Here is a 15,659-nt window from a genome sequence, read left to right as displayed (position 1 = left end):
TCATGTGATGACGCTGAAATGTAAAGTTGTGTGTCAAATATAATCAAATATTTTGTGATTCTCCACAATCTGTGCAAGGGGCAGTCCATGAATATTATTAGAAGTGGTCCTAGAATGGGCGACCGTAGAACCCCAGGTGATCTTTGTTCGCTCAGACTCATGAATACCAACTGAGACAAAGTAGTCCCTATCTTGGAGGTAAGATTTGAACCAATTTAATACAGTAACAGTAAGTCCCACCCACTGCTCTAGTCTGTCGAGCAGTATATTATGATCATCTGTGTCAAATGCAGCACTGAGATCGAGCAATACCAAGATGGTGGTTTTGCATCATTATTCATATGTCATTTAATACTGTAATAAGAGCAGTCTCCGTGCTGTGGTGTCGAAATCCAGGCTGAAATGCATTAAAAAGATTGTTTTTCATCATAAAAATGTGAATCTGTTGTAAAATAACACTTTCAATTATTTTTCCTCAAAACTGAAAATTTTGATATGGGCCTGTAGTTACATACAGTGGAACCCCGGAAGTCAAACGCCTTGGTACTCGACATTCGTTTTTTTTGACACAAAATGTCAGGAAATCTTTTTCTTGATTCTCAAAATAAGCTTCGGAAACCAACGTTAGTTGGCGTTGTTGTTTAGTGCGTTTTACCATTACGATGCTCGACTGCAGTCGTGCGCAGTGCGCTTCTGGAAAGCTGCACCCACGAGACCACAAGATCACGGGGGTTCACGCTGAAGAGTTGAGTTCATGCGATAACAACCGTGTAAAAAGAGAGCTACTATGTGTTATATTTAAGAGGCCGGACGAGGCCTGTACCTTATATCAGGGGTACCCAACCCCCTACCGGTCCGTGGGTCACTTGGTACTGGACCGCCAAGCCGCACAGAAAAAAAAAAAGATCGACGATCAGTTAATTCAGGTCAAGACGCTCGTCCCGGTCACGTGACATGTTTCCCCAGTCGAGCCCGCAAAGCTAGCAAAACTGATTAAGAATTTATTTTGAAAAATGTAAAAAAATTGGCGATTCTCTCCCAATTACATCCGTCGGTTCAGGTCAAGACGCTCGTCTCGGTCACGTGACGTCACCTCAGTCGAGCCCGCAAAGCAAGCAAATATGAGCAAGAAACAGATGTTTGGAAAGCTTCTTTGGAAAGGGAAAAAAGCCCAATGAGGAGACGGAAGAAGAGGCTACGAGTTCTAAGAAAAGGAAAGCTGCATTTAAAAAACAAAATCTGGAGTCCTACTTAAAATATGAATTCATCGCCACAGGTGACTCTGACGCGCCAAGCCCACACTGCATAATATGTGGCGACAGGCTAGCTAACGAGGCAATGAAGCCTTCAAAACTGCTTCGGCACATGTAGACCAAGCATCCTGTATTAAAAGACAAACCTTAACCACTTCGGGTGTCATTGTCTCCGATTACGCCTACATGGGACCGGCTCGTGTCTGAGAAACAAGCTCAGTACTCCCACTAATTCAACGTAATGGTGAGTTTTATTTTTATGTCGTTTATACTTGTTTTTATGCCAGTCATATCATCATTTTATTTCATCGTATTTATATATTTATTATAAATGTATTATTTATTTATATAAATGTATTATTAATTTGTATAAAGGCCGGTCCGCGAAAATATTTCTGACACGTAACCGGTCCGTGGCGCAAAAAAGGTTGGGGACCACTGCCTTATATACTCATGCTTTTAGAATATCATCTTTTTAAGAGTGAGCTTTAATGTAGGGCCTTTTCTGTAATGAACATATCCACGAGATGCAACACACCATCTCCACCTCTGCGCATGCACAATGACACGGTAGTGAGTGTCTGTGTGCACTTACATGCATCTCACTGTATTTGTATACAACAGCCATCCTTTTGTTCACATTGATTCATTGGGACATTATTTCGTATGTTATGTTTTTGAATATTGTCATTTTGTCATGTTTACGTAATTTATTTTGAGATCATTCTTTGTCTTTTAAATGTCTGACGTGTTAAGGGCTGCATACGGACTGCGTAAGACTGTGCTCCAAGCTGTTGGTATACTGTATTTTTTTTTCTTTTGTGGGTTTATGTACTGTTGCTTCGGAATGAGACGGCTTCACTTCTTGGTGCTCCTTCTAGAACAGGGGTCTCAAACTCCAGTCCTCGGGGGCTGCATTCCTACATGTTTTCCAAGTTTCCCTCGTTAAACACACCTGATTCAAATGATCAGTTCATCCTCACGTTCTGCAGGAGCCTGATAATTGAATCAGGTGTGTTTAACGAGGGAAACTTGGAAAACATGTCGGAATGCGGCCCCCGAGGACTGGAGTTTGAGACCCCTGTTCTAGAATGAATTGGGGTCGAGATCCAGGGTTCTACAGTATTATTGAAGATCCAGTGTAGGTCTTTTTTTCGTAGGGGTTTTCCAAGTGCAGCTTTTAAGGACTGGGGGAACTGCCCTGAATGAAGAGAATTATTTACTATTAGTAATATGTTTGGAGCTAAGCAATCAATAAAATTCGTCCGTGGTGATTTTTTTCTTGACTGAAAAAACTCTGGTTGTAATTAGGGCAATGGAATCCATTAGTTAAAACTTGACAAATAAAAGCATTTAAAAGCTCTTCAACAAAAGCTGAGGGCAGGCTTGGTGATATTCTAAAAGCACGAGTTTATAAGGTACAGGTGTTTTCATCGATATAACACTTTCTAATTACCTCTAAATTGGACTTTTGAGACATTTTTGCTGAAAATGATGGGTGAATTCCAAACTCTTCAACCTTTGGAGCATTTGACTTTTGAGGTTCGATTGTAACTAGTTTAATATTGCACAGTTATACACCATTTGACATTTGTTTAACTTGCTTGCCTATTTACTGTTGAGTCTTAAGCTTGAGTTTGGCAATCAACGAGCGGGATGTGATATTTTCAGGGTTGACTAACATTAAAAGCATTCATTGAACATAAAATTGCCCTATTTTTCATCCGAGCTGAAAGTTTTCAACAGGGGAACAACATTTTTACAGATTGATAAAAAAAAAATATTTCATGAGAATTAATTGAATTAAAATCATTAAATATTTTGATTACAAAGCTCATAAAACAAACAAAAAAAGAGCGAGCTCTGTCCTGGCGTGTCCCCTGAACTCCATTGAGGTTGTGGGTGAGAGGAGGACGTTGATTAAGCTTAAATCCATCATGGACAACACCTCTCACCCCCTCCATAAGATTGTGCGGTCCCTGAGCAGCTCCTTTAGCGGCAGACTTCTGCACCCTCGGTGTAGGAAGGAACGGTTCCGCGGGTCCTTCTTTCCCTCTGCTGTCAGACTTTACAACATGCGTGGCACCTGATAAAAGGAAAGTGTTTCGTCTCTACTAGCGGCACTTGTGTTTGTCCTCGTCTGTTATTTACCCTTTTTTGAAATGTTGGCACTTGTTTTATTCTTGCATTCGTATTATTCTTGCACTCATATGCGCTGTTGTGACAAGTGAATTTCCCCGCTGTGGGATGAATAAAGTTCAATCAATCAATCAATCAATCAATCAATCACTCACTCACTCACTCACTCACTCACTCACTCACTCACTCACTCACTCACTCACTCACTCACTCACTCACTCACTCACTCACTCACTCACTCAATCAAAAAACCTTTGTTTAAATTAAAAAGAATATTACAATTACTTTCTTAATAGAATGATGAAACTGTATGCGAAGACAGCCATCCCAACCAAGAAGTAGGCAAGGGGCAATCGGTATCCTGCGCTGCCGATTTTCCTTACCCTTCCATAATAGCCATAAAATAACACGGAGTACTGTAGGTAACCCTGTGGAGGGTTAAACACACACAAACACGCGTGCACGCGCACACACGCACACACACGCACGCACACACACACACGCACACGCACACACTATTTGTCATTGTCATAGAATTACTGGGGTGGGTTAAATTAGCCTTGCATTACAGGTCTGTGTGTGCTATTATGCTATTGATTAAGACATAACAGGAGAGAGAAGCTTGCCCCAAGGGACCAGATGGTGTCCAGGTCTTGAGCAGAAGCCAGGTGCTCCTTTGGAATAGTTTTACTCCTCGTTGTTCCAAACGGGGCTCCAGCAAGCAGCTAGCACAGACAGATAAAAATGTATTCAATAAATTATCAAGATGGTACAAAAATGAAATAATGTCTATAAAGTCAAATTGAATGAGTTGTGGTGTAAAAAGAGTTAAAATTGGAATTTCTTAAAGGGACGGACGGTAAAGCGAGTCATCATTGGCACCTATGATAGGTCTGTATTAAAAAAATGATGTCAGTACTACAACCCCCCTCCCCCGAAAATAACAGACAGCTTTTCATTTATTAATAATGATTTCATTACAGGCGGCTCGGCGGCGCACTTGGCATGTCCGCCTCACTGTTCGGACGGTACGGGTTCGATTCCTTCTCCGGCCCTCCCTGTGTGGAGTTTGCATGTTCTCCCCATGCCTGCGTGGGTTTTCTCCGGGTCCTCCGGCTTCCTCCCACATCCCAAAAACATCCTTGGTAGGCCGATTGAGCTCTCCAAATTGTCCCTAGGTGCAAGTGCGGATGGTTGTTCGTCTCTGTGTGCCCTGCGATTGGCTGGCAACCAGTTCAGGGTGTCCCCCGCCTACTGCCCGATGACTGCTGGGATAGGCTCCAGCACGCCTGCGACCCCGGTGGGGACAAGTGGTACAGATAATGGATGGATAAATTTCATCACAAAATCTTGCTGATGTAATGAATGCAAAAGTTTGACTTTTTCTTAAATGAACATTTTTTACATTGCCTTACTTTCCATATTTAATTATTGTTGCGGTGACCTGGGAGGTGCGCACTTGTCTGCGGGTGCATGTGACCACAAGGGGTCACTACAGGTGTGTGACGTGAACGCGCAGCGGAGCTCCACAGAGCGCCTAAACAGCAACACAATCCGTTTGTCCAGTGAGGAGGAGGAGCGGCGGCAGCGGCAGCGGCGGCGGCAGCGGCGGCGGCGGCGGCAGCGGCAGCGGCGGCGGCGGCGGCAGCGGCGGCGGCAGCGGCAGCGGCAGCGGCAGCAAACAACACTTTCGTTCAGTGAGCAACACAGCTGTAGCAGCAAACAGCACTGAGCTCCACGGAGAAAGGAAAAAACTCATGGGTAGAGGAGACCAAACGGACTACCGGTGAGCTCACAGTTCTTAACTGGACTCTTCATTTAGTTAACCATTTAGATCAGTGGTCCCCAAACCTTTGCGCCACGGACCGGTTACGTGTCAGAAATATTTTCGTGGACCGGCCTTTATATAAATAAATAATACATTTATATAAATAAATAATACATTTATAATAAATAAATAATACATTTATAATAAATATATAAATACGATGAAATAAAATGATAGGACTGGCATAAAAACAAGTATAAACGACATAAAAATAAAACTCACCATTACGTTGAATTCGTGGGAGTACTGAGCTTGTTTCTCAGAAACGAGCCGGTCCCATGTAGGCGTAATCAGAAACACTGACACCCGAAGTGGTTAAGGTTTGTGTTTTAATACAGGATGCTTCGTCTCCATGTGTCGAAGCAGTTTTGAAGGCTTCATTGCCTCGTTAGCTAGCCTGTCGCCACATATTATGCAGACTGGGCTTGGCGCGTCAGAGTCGCGATGAATCCACATTTTAAGTAGGACTCCAGAAATTTTCTTTTAAGTGCAACATTCTTTTTCTTAGAACTCGTAGCTTATTCTTCCGTCTCCTCATTGGGCTTTTTTCCCTTTCCAAAGAAGCTTTCCAAACATCTGTTTCTTGCTCATATTTGCTTGCTTCGCGGGCTCGACTGAGGTGACGTCACGTGACCGAGACGAGCGTCTTGACCTGAACCGACGGATGTAATTGGGAGAGAATCGCCAATTTTTTTATATTTTTCAAAATAAATTCTTAATCATTTTTGCTAGCTTTGCGGGCTCGACTGGGGAAACATATCACGTGACTGGGACGAGCGTCTTGACCTGAATTAACTGTTTGTCGATTAAAAAAAAAAGTTTTTTTTCTGTGCGGCTTGGCGGCCCGGTACCAGTCCACAGACCGGGGGTTGGGGACCCCTGATTTAGATCACTGACTGCATTACAGTTGGTCTGGAAAATGTTCTCTTTCTGAAAAGCATTAAGCGGTTTATTAACTTTGGTTTGAAAGGATCACTTTGTGTTCATGAGTTTCTTTCAGTAAAAAGGCTGGAATGCTTTTATTTAATTGTGGGAAAATATTTATGTCAAAATAAGTAGTGATCTTGCTTACAATCAAATAAAATTATTGTGATTTAAAAATAAGGTAGGCGGCTCGGTGGCGTGCTGGGTAGCACGTCCGCCTCACAGTTAGGAGGGTGCGGGTTCGATTCCACCTCCGGCCCTCCCTGTGTGGAGTTTGCATGTAAGGTTTTTCACTTTGATTGTTTCGCTTTATAAAACCCGAACAAAGAGTGAAATCCCAGTCTGGTCAAATCCTACCTTTTCAAGTGTGGAAACCCATGCACTTGCCAATTATTATGCATTGTTTTTTTTGCTTCCACATACTCCCTGCAATGTCGTCACATACTCGTCATTGCTCTTTGGTGCAATTAGTTTAAGTTTAGTGTATGTTTTTCGACTGTGTGAGTGCTCTTTGAATAAATCGCGGATCTACTGTAGACCACGAACGAGAAGAAAAAAACCCTTGTGACTAAAAGTAGAAAAATAAAAAGAGAAATTTACAAACAAAAAAGTGTCAGTGTCTCTGCTCAGCCAGGAGGCTCGACCCAGACTGCATCACAACTGTGAGGCGGACGTTTTAACCAGTGCGCCACCGAGCCGCCTTGTGCAACACTAGATGAAATAAATAAATTGACGGACGGACAGACAGACAGCCAAAATATTGTCAATGACAACTTTAACTTGCTCGGGGTCGGATTTTGTTTTGTGTGACCGCTCGTTCCTTTTCTGTCGGTCTTTTGCGCTCTCTGGCAATAATGTACCGATTCCCTGTCCCATCTTGAGTCTTTGTACAATTCCAACAGCTTTCAAATGACATTTCTGCTGAATGTGACGCTTGAGGTAGCCAAACTTCGATTCAGTCCAAATTCTTCCTTCTGTAAACTCGCCCGAAAAGATAATCGAGACCAACCTCCCATCCATCCAAGACTTGTACCTGTCCAGGACCAGGAAACGTGCAAGTAACATCTCTGCAGACCCTTCTCACCAAGGTCACAGTCTGTCCAACTACTCCCCTCCGGACGGCGTTACAGAGCGCTGTACGCCAAAACCAGCAGACACAGACACAGCTTCTTCCCCCAGGCTGTCACTCTGATGAACTCGCACCACTCAGAGAGACTCAGAGACATCACTGGGTAATAACATCCTGCTCTAGCCACTTAAATGTTGTTAATTACCTGAATGTTGTCGGTCACTCAAATGTACAGAGGCTGAGATCAACCGGAGTCAAATTCTGTTTGGCATGCACAAACCTGGTCAATGAAGCTGATTCTGATTATGATTTTTCTTGGCCTGCAACTCCGGGCCTTAACTAAAACTGTGCCTGTGGTCTTCCATTTCCTCACTATGTTCCTCACATTTCAAACTGACAGCTGAAATCTCTGGGCTTGCTTTTTGTATCCTTCCCCTAAACCAGGGGTCGCCAACCAGTCGGAGACTAAGAGCCACATTTTTTACTGTGTTACCGCAAAGAGCCACATACACACGAGCACACATGAACTACCCTCCACCCCCGGCTGCTCGGTTTAAAGAGCGAAATTGACACTAATTGTTTCCTCGAATGGGTGTGCCCCTCCTCCTTTGCGGGATTTCACCTCATATTGAACATATTGAACTCAAGCGAAGCGAACACGCAGCGTTTGACGAAAATACCATATTGAACTCAAGCGAAGCGAACACGCACAAAAAAAAACAACAAATGTTGATATGAACGTAAAGGAGCCGCATGAAACCAGGCAAGGAGCCGCATGCGGCTCGCGAGCCGTGGGTTGGCCACCCCTGCCCTAAACCATGACGTTGAACAATCTTTGTCAGTTGTTTTAAGGCTCTCATGTTACCATTCTTCAGAGAAGATTTAAAGAGGAGAACGACTTGCAACTGGCCACCTTAAATACCCTGAACTGGACATGTTTTGTAAAGAAGAATGGTCAAAATACTTTCAACCAGCATCTCATTGGAAGCTATAGGAAGCGTTTAGAGGCTGTTATTTCTGCAAAAGGAGGATCTACTAAATACTGATGTTATTTTTATGTTGGGGTGCCCAAATTTATGCACCTGCCTACTTTTGTTTAAGTAATGACTGCACACTTTCTGTAAATCCATATAAACTTCATTTCACTTCTCAAATATCAGTGTTTTTCTGCTATATTATATATTCAACTGATATTGCTGATCCGAACAACCAATGATTTATAAAGGAAAAGCTTGAAAATGGTTAGGGTGCTCAAACTTTTGCATTCGACTGTATGTGACAGTCCTTTTAATATGTTGAAGTAGTCATAAGTAGAGATGTCCAAGTAAATTTTGGTGCCAATTGATAGCTGTTTTTGTACATTTTAAGCGATTGCCTTTACAATTATTTTCGATGGGGAAATTGTGATCTCTTCCTTCCATGACTTCATCAACCAAGACATGGAGGGGAGAGGTGCGTGGTCCTATTCCTCATTAAAAATGGGTGTTTTTAAAGGCATTTGTTGTTCCATTATTTCTCCAAAATAAATGGATAAAATCCATCCAAAAATGCAAATTCTTTTAATTTTCTTGAAGAAAATAAAAATATATACATATATAAACCGGCCGAGTTAGTGAAAAATTAACCATCTTCGCTTTACCCTCCCTTTAAGGAAAAAGGTTCGACCAATTTTGTATTCGTACCCAGTTGCACCACAATCGAGCTTACATAACCGATTGCAACAATTTCATGAGCTATAAAATTCATTCATTCATTCATTCATTTACTGTACTGTCACGTGTCCGCGCCGTTAGCAACTCGGACAGTGTCTGTGTTAGGGTGGACGAATGTTGACTAGAATCATTAATTGCTAAAAACTTCCACCTTCCCTTCACTCGTTGAACTTTCCACATTCCCTGCAGTTGTTGAAACTTTCCAAATCATGTGGAAACATTCTTGCTTAGTTATGTAAAAATGCTCCACTATTATCTGTTTTCCACAACCTTGTAAAACAAAGAGCTAAGACCCTCTGCACTGATTAACCAGTTTGCAGAGCTGACCCCTGAAACCTGTTCACCCTCACCCCCACCATGCTTTCTCTTAATAAATAGTCCCTTGCAAAAGGTGAAAGTTAGACTACTTTCAAGCACCTCTGTATCATACAGGATGATGATGGCTTTTCTGCTTGCAAGCGTAAAAACGGCAAACTGTCTAACGTGTGGTTCTTTGCAAAGAAGGTAGAGTGCAGAAAACTATCAGTCTGTTCTCTGCTTCCCCCCTCCCATCCTGTTTTTCTCCATGACTCACATTGGTCTTAGCCACGCCTTGCAGTAATCAGCACTCATTGCCCACACCTGTTGCTCATCACCCGCTCATCGAGACGCCTACTTAAAGGGCATGTAAAGACACTATGGGGTCCCAAAATGTATTTGATAAAGATGGACTTGGATTTTTGGAATCGGGAAAAAATCAATGGCTATATACTGATAATGTTTTGGGTGTCCAATTTAATAAATTCTAAGAAAGTTGCAAAGAAAATTTCTTTTAATAATATATTCGGCAACATATATTTTATAGGGTAGAAAACAGTAGGAAAATAAATTTTTAGGACTGGAAAAACCTATGAACGATTATTACTTTGGTGTGCTAATTCTTATTTTCCCTTTGCACACAGTATGTTACTACCGAACCTACATCTATAGTTATAAGCCTAAACTTTTTTATTTTTCAAATAACATAAAGGTAACATTTTCATACCCCAAGAATCTTCCTTTTGGCAATTGCACGGCTCTGTCTTGGCACTTTCGAGGGGGGGGTGGGTGAACTTGGGGGGGCTCCGTTGTCTCTATTATGCTTACATGTGACGTATTGGAGACAAAACACCAGGAAATTGTATGGATCTTCGCGCTATCAATCGGTAAACAATGGAGGGAGTCCTATCATCTATGTCACGTTACCATGTGATCCAGAATGGCGCGGTTCATGACAGGTGCGTTTGGCTCACGAATGCAATTTTATTTCAAATTCTATAATATTATTTGGATACAGGTGAATATAATCGAACATTCTGAGTGGTTTTTAAAAGATGTTAAAGGTGCCTTTACATACACTTTAAGCGCACCTCTCCAGTCACTCTTTGTCAGTTCGGCCTGTGATGCTACCGGTATTGCCTCCCTCGCGCTCCGTCAGGTTTGATCTTTGGCCTGCTCTTGATCACCACTTGGCTGGAACCTGTCTGGTTCAGCGACGCCCTTCGCTCGCTCACCACTGGCTGTCTGCCGCTGTCTGCTCAGATGCTGCTTCCTTGGCGCAACTGCTCCTGTCAACGCTCCAGTACTCCCTTTCCCTTCATCATCCAATAAACTCTGTCATCCTTTCTCGTTCGTTACGTGTACTGTTCGTCTGCCTTTTGCCATAGGTCACATGGAACTGCTTGCTAGCTGATTACATGGGCATGGCACATACAGACAAAAAAGCATTCACACTCACAATTACACCAATGGACAGCTAAATTTACATAACGTGTGTGTTGGGGATGTGAGAGAAAGGCAGAGTAACAAGTGCTAACCCAACCAAATTCACACAAGAAGGACTGCGTTGAAAGGAAAACCCACAACCTCAGAACTGTGAGACAAACGTTAAACGCATTCACCATGTACAATCGATATGGCCAACTGATTTTAAAGGCTGGGTATTGAACTTAGTTCAGATCAAAGCTAACATTTCGTTGTCAGTTGTAATTGAAAATATTGGAGGGTAAATATTTCAGGGACTCGATGGTAGGGCAAGTATTTTCCTTTCAGCATAACCTGCAATATTTCAATAACCATATTTTAACACCAGCATTCTTTCACAATCATAGCTGCTTTCCTCTGTTTGACATATCTTAGAGTTCTTTCTATGGCCACAATCTTTGAAAGAAAGAGAGACACCGATAAACTGACAGAGCATTTGACGATGTTGGATGCAGAATGTAACGACTAAATGCAGAGCTCAGACAAGGGTGGAGAAAGAGAGGACATTTTGTCCCAACCAATGGAGCAGCAAAACTGTGGCGCTGGGGAATCACAGGAGATTACTCGTGTGGGGAAATTGCTTGTGTCGATGGCAGTGACTATAAATTTGCCATGCCCTTTGTTCTTGTATGCTCTCTCGAAAGACTCTTCTTATTCAATAAGCCAAACTTGAATCCACCACCAATGATTTGGTATAATATTAAATATTAAATATATTTTTTATTTTATATATTTTCGAACAATATAAGAAAATAGAAAAGTACTATACATCTGAAAGAAAGAATAGAAGAAATTAAAATTATAATAAAATAAGACACATTGTTCAAAAAAATACTTCTTTGTAACGCCACCCCTTTTCACAAATAGAATATTTGACTCCGCCTTGACAAAATAATTATATATTAAATACTACAGAAAAAATAATATTATCAAAGCAAATATATACTGAATATTGTTTCAATATGTATAATTACAAGGCCAAAATATAATGTACGTTGTGTACTTCCCATACAGACAAAACCAACTGCACACTACATTCAACTCCCTGTAATCACATACATACAAACCAAGAAATATCATATACCAAGCCAGCCACCATACAACAATCAGCCACATCCCAAATCCACACTACATTCGACTACCTTTAACCACAAACATATAGATTGTCGTTGACTTCCGGAAGGGTCACGCCCAACACCTGCCGCTGACCATCGACGGTGCTGTGGTGGAGAGAGTGAGCAGCGCCAGGTTCCTGGGGGTGCACATCAGTGAGGATCTCTCCTGGTCCACCAACACCGCGTCGCTGGCGAAGAAGGCCCAGCGCCGCCTGTACTTCCTTCGGAAACTCAGGCGAGCGGGGACTCCTCCGGCCGTCATGACTACTTTTTACCGCGGCACCATTGAGAGCGTCCTCTCCAGCTGTATTGCTGTCTGGGGTGGCAGCTGCACTGACCAAGACTTGAAGGCCCTGCAGCGCATTGTGAAAACGGCTAGTAAGACTATTGGTGCTTCTCTCCCCTCCTTGAAGGACATTTACACCTCCCATCTCACTCGCAAGGCGACCAAGATTGTGAGTGATGTGAGTCACCCCGCTCACTCTTTGTTTGAACTTCTGCCCTCTGGGAGGCGGTACAGGAGCCTGCGCTCCCGCACCACCAGACTTTCCAACAGCTTCGTACTCCAGGCTGTTAGGATCCTGAACTCGCTCCCCCTTTCAGCGTAGCGTCCTGTTCTTGCTGTATGCTCACTGGCTCGGTTTTGCCCCTCATATTCAATGGGTTATTGGTCTGTTTTTATTCATCGCTCATTTTATTTTATTTATTATTTATTATTTATGGTTTGTGCCTTCTTGTTTTTGTTTTGTGTCGCCTACTTGTATGTCTCGTCACCGTGGGATGGAGGAAACGGAATTTCGGTTTCTTTGTGTGTCTTGACATATGAAGGGATTGACAATAAAGCTGACTTTGACTTTGACTTTGATACGTGCGTCCCCACCAACAAATTCTATATACCGAGACGGCCACAATACAACAATCAACCACATCCCACCCACAGATCCATCCACCATCATTCCCAGCTAATTACATTCCTCTTCCATGTAACTGTCAAACAAATTTTTTTTAATACCTTTTTTCAAACTTTTTTAAAACTTTCTTTTTCCCCTGGAGTGGGTGCTCATTCTTCCAGCCAATAACACTTAAGCATTAAAAGTGCACACCAATACATTTTAATACTTAATTTATTTCATTTTAATGGTAGCCATAGCATTAATAATTACCATATAATGTCAACCAAAATAATAATGCATTGGCTTTACAGTAATCCCTCGTTTATAGCGGATAATTGGTTCCAAAACCACCCCGCGATAAGTGAAATCCGCGAAGTAGGGTCACCCTCTCATCTGTAAATTTTGTGTGTGTCAATAAATGTGTATGAAGCCATTTAAATGCATATGTTATTATTAGAACATTAAATAATAGTTTCAAACATGTAAATAATACATTAATAGTTTAAATAACATACAGAAAATATCGTATAAATATTGAAAATCTAAACATTATACGTGTGTGTGTGCGCGCGTGCGTGCGTGTTTGTGTGTAAATTTGTAGATGTAACGTTCTGTTGTTAACCTTGGTTAAACAGAGACCTCTAGTGGTCACAAGTTACCATAGCAGCGCTATGCACATTTTGTAGATGTAGCTAAAGTATACAGTACATACTGTAAATATGATTTTAGGACTCTTTTATTAATAATAACTTTTTGTATCAAGGTACAATACTGTAAATATGTTTTCTGTCACGTTCCGGTGTCACCTGCTGCTCGGCCACGCCCTAATCCAGGGGTGGCCAACCAGTCAGCGACTAAGAGCCACATTTTTTTACTGTGTACCGCAAAGAGCCACCCCCCCCCCCCATATGGGTTTGCCCCTCCTCCTTTGCGGGATTTCACCTCATGCGCATGCGCGTTTGACGAAAATACCATATTGAACTCAAGTGAAGCGAACACGCAGCGTTTGACGAAAATACCATATTGAACTCAAGCGAAGCGAACACGCACAAAAACAAACAAACAAACAAATAAACCCACAAATGTTGATATGAACGTAAAGGAGCCGCATGAAACCCGGCAAGGAGCCGCATGCGGCTCGCGAGCCGAACGTAAAGGAGCCGCATGAAACCCGGCAAAGAGCCGCATGCGGCTCGCGAGCCACGGGTTGGCCACCCCTGCCCTAATCGGTTGAATCACCCACACCTGTCAGGCTTTCTATTTAAACCCTGTCATCCAGTCACTCCCTTGTCAGTTCATTCCTGTATGCTACCCTGTGCGTTTAGCCCAGGGGTGGGCAAACTTTTTGACTCGCGGGCCGAACTGGGTTCTAAATTTGGACCAGAGGGCCGAACCAGGAGCAGATGGACGTAGTGTTTGTGTGAAGTAATATAAGCGACCTGTAAAGGTCATTGCATAAAAGATTTTGGCCTTTAGTAGGTAGTAAAGCATGGATATTCCAAACAAGTTTTTTGAAAACAAATGCATTTATTAACAGCATTAAAAAAAAAATCACTAAAAAACTGCTATCAGTGATTCTCATAAAATACGACACTATTATTATGAATAACAGTCTCCATCACTTCAGTGCCTGCAGGTCAGATTAATGAAAAATGTTTATCTTATGAGATCACATCAAACAGCAAACATTCTGACCAAATATATCATCTTGAAGAATCGGTGAAAGCATACATCCAAATAAAGTAATCAAAACGGCAACACGGTGAGGGGTATCTGAACATCAGAGCAGAGTTTTAACTCACAAACACCTGGTAACAGAGGTGAGGAAACGGGAAACACTTCCTTAAAGTAAGCCTTAAGAACTTTACAGGTTAAGATTAGTCGCAAACAGGTGGTGCATCAATGTCCTTGAGCATCCTGCATTGTTTGAAAATGAGAATGGTCGCTAGTTTCAATCCCTGCTATGTGTACAAATCATATTCAAAATGCATTTTTTTACAACAAACTTGAGAGCCTCCCCTTCATTTTCAGTGGGAACAGTATTGTTGGTCTCCCTTTTTTGCTAGTGCATCATAGTCTGGAGTAAAATTTGTTGTGGCAATTCTTAGGAGAGATCCGTTTACCTCGATCTGTGACGGGTTGATGTGGCTGAACGTCACGTCGCGTACGTCGAGCCAAATTGGCCACTCTTTTAACATTCGGCACTCACTTCTTTTCTTCGGGCCACTCATTTTAATGGAAGGATTCCAGGGGAAGGTTTGTGGGTGGCTTTAGCGTAAAACTGTATCTGAAAGCTCAGCGAGCGAATTACAAGAATGCTGTCGTCACAGCCCACGCTCTAAATTCGGGACTGATACAAATAGAGCGCGAGTGCGCCATGTCCGTACTACTGAGTACGTACGTACACGCACTTGTGAGTGTGCACCGAGCTTTCTGACACGGCTTCCGGTAGTAAATGCGCAGGCGAGCGGTTCCCCATCTACTGGGGAAACGCAGTCATTGCAGGCAAAATGACAAAAAAAAAAAAAAAAGTTTAATAATACAATTAATTCAGGGTTGGCGGGCCGGATTAAACGGTCCCGTGGGCCGGATGTGGCCCGCGGGCCGTAGTTTGCCCACCCCTGGTTTAGCCTATCAGCCTGTGCCTTTTCTCTGTTGCCAATCATTTCGGTAAACTGACCAAGGCCGGCTCTACGCAGGGGCAAGAGGGGGGGCGTTGCCCCCTCAAACAGATGTCCTGCCCCCTCTAATCAAACTTTTAGAAGTGAAAAATCCGCTGATAGAAACACACGTTAATCAGCCCCCTCTCTTCTCTCATGTCGGTGCAGTGTGTGTCCTCCCTCACACAGCCTGCTGTCAGGACTCCCCGCCCCTCCGTAAACATCCAATCACTGTGAGTATGCAAATGAGGCAAGACGCAGCCAGAGAGTGTCAGGTTACAGTC

The 15,659-nt window shown here is 42.7% G+C and overlaps 1 protein-coding gene across 2 annotated transcripts in view; it reads right to left on the bottom strand.

Annotated features, from left to right (window-relative positions):
- Positions 1-15,659, bottom strand: part of LOC119120155 (transmembrane channel-like protein 3) — a 124,236-nt gene that overhangs the window by 49,398 nt on the left and 59,179 nt on the right. For both annotated transcript variants that reach the window (XM_037246787.1, XM_037246788.1), the window contains 2 exons: positions 4,019-4,117; positions 3,678-3,820 (listed from right to left, as the gene is read on the bottom strand). In XM_037246787.1, coding sequence (XP_037102682.1) covers positions 3,678-3,820; positions 4,019-4,117 — 242 coding nt within the window. The remainder of the gene's footprint in view (positions 1-3,677; positions 3,821-4,018; positions 4,118-15,659) is intronic.

The sequence above is a fragment of the Syngnathus acus genome, chromosome 3, assembly GCF_901709675.1.
Source record: "Syngnathus acus chromosome 3, fSynAcu1.2, whole genome shotgun sequence".
Classification (NCBI taxonomy): Eukaryota; Metazoa; Chordata; class Actinopteri; order Syngnathiformes; family Syngnathidae; genus Syngnathus; species Syngnathus acus.
Note: the sequence above shows the minus strand (reverse complement) of the source record. Positions and strands in the feature narration are given on the sequence as shown.